General features: G+C 42.2%; 2 protein-coding genes across 2 annotated transcripts in view; both read right to left on the bottom strand.

Moving 5' to 3' along the window:
* Positions 1-1,404, bottom strand: part of LOC126389024 (protocadherin gamma-C3-like) — a 1,989-nt gene extending 585 nt beyond the window's left edge. The window contains exon 1 of the mRNA XM_050042440.1: positions 11-1,404. Coding sequence (XP_049898397.1) covers positions 11-1,295 — 1,285 coding nt within the window. The 5' untranslated portion in view covers positions 1,296-1,404. The remainder of the gene's footprint in view (positions 1-10) is intronic.
* A 762-nt stretch (positions 1,405-2,166) lies between these two features.
* The window catches only part of LOC126389023 (protocadherin alpha-10-like), a 40,282-nt gene continuing 39,416 nt past the window's right edge, over positions 2,167-3,032 (bottom strand). Inside the window, exons 3-4 of the mRNA XM_050042439.1 lie at positions 2,691-3,003; positions 2,167-2,241 (exon numbers count right to left, since the gene is read on the bottom strand). Coding sequence (XP_049898396.1) covers positions 2,167-2,241; positions 2,691-3,003 — 388 coding nt within the window. The remainder of the gene's footprint in view (positions 2,242-2,690; positions 3,004-3,032) is intronic.

The following is a 3,032-nucleotide window of genomic DNA, read 5'->3' as shown; positions in this document are numbered from 1 at the left end:
AGAGGTGGACTTCCCTCATCTGTGGCTGTAATAGTGACATTGTACAGAGAAGTGTTTTCTCTGTCCAGTGGTCCATCTACGACTAATGAATAGTCATTTTTGTAGTTGGACTTGAGTTTAAAGGGAACAGACCCCACTACCTTACAGTTAGTTACACCATTGTTCCCTCCATCTTTATCACTGACTGTAACCAAAGCAACTATTGTCCCCAGTTCTGCGTCTTCTTTAACTGGGGTCATGAGTGACGTCACAGATATTTCTGGGGCATTGTCATTCACATCAATTATCTCTATCAGCAGTTTAGCATGTGCACTACGAGGGGTGGTACCTTGATCCTTTGCCTGAACTCTGACCTCATAAGCAGGCGTCTCTTCATAATCTAATGTTCCCTTCACAGTGATTTCACCTGTTTCTGAATTAAGGTCGAAAATATTTGAAGGATTCGCATTTCCTCTTTTGATAAAAGAATACAGGATCTTACTGTTCATGCCCTCGTCTAAATCGGTTGCATTTAACTTCATTACAAGTGTTCCAGGAGTGGCATTTTCATTGACACGCGCCTTGTAAAGAGATTTACTAAACATCGGTGTATTGTCATTAACATCTATAACATTCACAGTTAACTGCAATGTACCCGATCTCGGAGGTTTTCCTCCATCCACAGCGGTAAGGAGGAGTTTGATTACTGGCTGTTTCTCTCTGTCTAAAGCTTTCTGCAGCACGAGCTCAGCAGACACACCGTGTTCTCCACCGCTCTGCACATCAAGAGTGAAATATTCATTCTGGCTCAGCTTGTAGCTCTTTACCGAGTTGCTGCCTATGTCTGCATCTTCCGCTATTGGCAGAAAATATCGCTCTCCCGGTGACACGGATTCAGAGACATCAAATGAATGCGACTGTTCAGTGAAAACAGGCGAGTTATCATTTACATCGACAACATTTATTTCAATACGGTGTGCAGTCATTGGATTGTTTAATACAGCCTGTAATTTCATGGAGCATTTTACCGTGTTAGGACAAAACTCCTCTCTGTCTATTCTGTCGTCAACAAAGAGATTCCCGGTCCGCAAATTCACATCAAAATATTTCTTACTGTAACCCGATACAATTTGGAGGTCTCTATTCTCTAGATCTTGGACATTGAGGTTTAAGTCCTTTGCGATATTCCCCACCACGGTGCCTTTGTTCACCTCCTCGGAGATGGAGTAAGATAACTGAGAGACAGACCAGTCGCAAAGACAAAGCAGCGTAACAATATGAATCCAGGCGTGTTCCTTTTGTCGTCGCACATACATCCTGGGTGCAATAAAAGAGCTGATCCGAGTCGATCATTAATCCACAGTATAGGTAATTCCTTCAAAAGCAAATCGCTCTGTGTAAGCTCCAGCCTTTCTCGCTACAACACCATCGAGTGCTTGGGAGGTTATAATGGCTGATGACGATTTCATTTTTACCATCCATGGAGGTGGAGTTTCAGATAAACAGAAACATTCAGATCTGTGGTCTCCAGCGACATCCTGTGGTGAATCTTGGGTAATTTTGACTTACTTGGTTAGATACTTTCCAGTACCGTTTTCCACAAATACTTTTCGCAGGGCTGCAAATGCAGTCTAACCTCGAATGACGATTGGCCTCAAAACGTTAACAAATGGTTAAAAGTCAACTACATGTGCACCTATTAATACCAGTGTTTAGCATTTAAACATATAGCTGAATATTCAGAGTGTAACAGCAAACTATTTATTGACATTTCCAAAGCCAGACAAGCCACCTCAAACTTAAAAAAACAACAATGAATCCAGGAAATCAAAGATTAAAAATACTCATAGTGTTTAAATACAAAATTAAGTTCTTTTAGTAAACAATGCTACTACTGATAATAATGATACAATAAAGCTGCTTCCTTCCAAGTAAAACGACGCAGAAACCATGGTTTAGGGACTGACTTCAGCACCACGGAGAGCGCCATTTCATGTGAGAACATATTGGAAGAGCTATTTTCTCCTCAGTGTTACAACTGTATTTCAGGGCAGATTGATGGTGACACCAAAGATCGTTACGTTCAGCACAATGAGAGGCTGTCTCAGTGCAAGTAACGACCTACTGACGTCACTTTGCCCGAAAGCTGAGATTTTCCCCGAGCGCATAAAGGAGCAGGCTCGCGGTTTAGTTGGGTTGAAGCCCAAGGGTACAGAAACCTAATCCAGCACCGTCGTCAGCGCCGTTGCCACTCCAGTGCCACTAAATTAGATATTTTCAGGGAAGATTTTCAAACGACTCTCTCTTAACTTCGCCACATCAACAATTAAGACTCATGAGAACAACTTAGTCGAATAATTCTGAGCCTAAGATGTTATGAAAAATGGTAGCCTAAATTATATATTTTTTGTTTTTTGGTGCCATGGAAATGCATAGGTTGAAGACGAGAGCAAACAAAATGGAACAAATTCAGACAGTACTACGAGTTCAGCTGCTACTTTTAGCTGTAGTGCAGTAACTTGATCTCCATTAACGCTGGTAATTTTCATGAAATAGAGCAACATTTACTTCATATTCATCCAGGCTTGCATAAAATGGTATATCAAAGTGCATGGTAGTACTCATCAGCCAAATAGTGTAATTACATTTCAGTTCAAGTTATTTGAATCCCCAAACAATTATTAAAGAATTGATTGCAAAGTACAGCCTACCTTTTCTTTGTTGGGTAAAGTCTGAGTTCTGGTAAAAGTGTCTCCTCCATTAATACTGATCAGCTCAGCATCAACAGGCGGATACGGTGCGGGGAAAACCACTACGTCACTCTTGAGTGTGTCTGAGCTGAAACACACGTCATACTGCTGAGTAGCTTTGGAGTAAGACCAGCTCCCNGGCGGATACGGTGCGGGGAAAACCACTACGTCACTCTTGAGTGTGTCTGAGCTGAAACACACGTCATACTGCTGAGTAGCTTTGGAGTAAGACCAGCTCCCGTCAGGGTGGGTGGTGATCATTGGGGCGCTGTACCTGCTGAAAGTGCCGTCTGTCCTGTGGCA

This window comes from Epinephelus moara, chromosome 4 (genome assembly GCF_006386435.1).
Source record: "Epinephelus moara isolate mb chromosome 4, YSFRI_EMoa_1.0, whole genome shotgun sequence".
Lineage (NCBI taxonomy): Eukaryota > Metazoa > Chordata > Actinopteri > Perciformes > Serranidae > Epinephelus > Epinephelus moara.
This window is presented reverse-complemented; position numbering and strand designations above follow the sequence as displayed.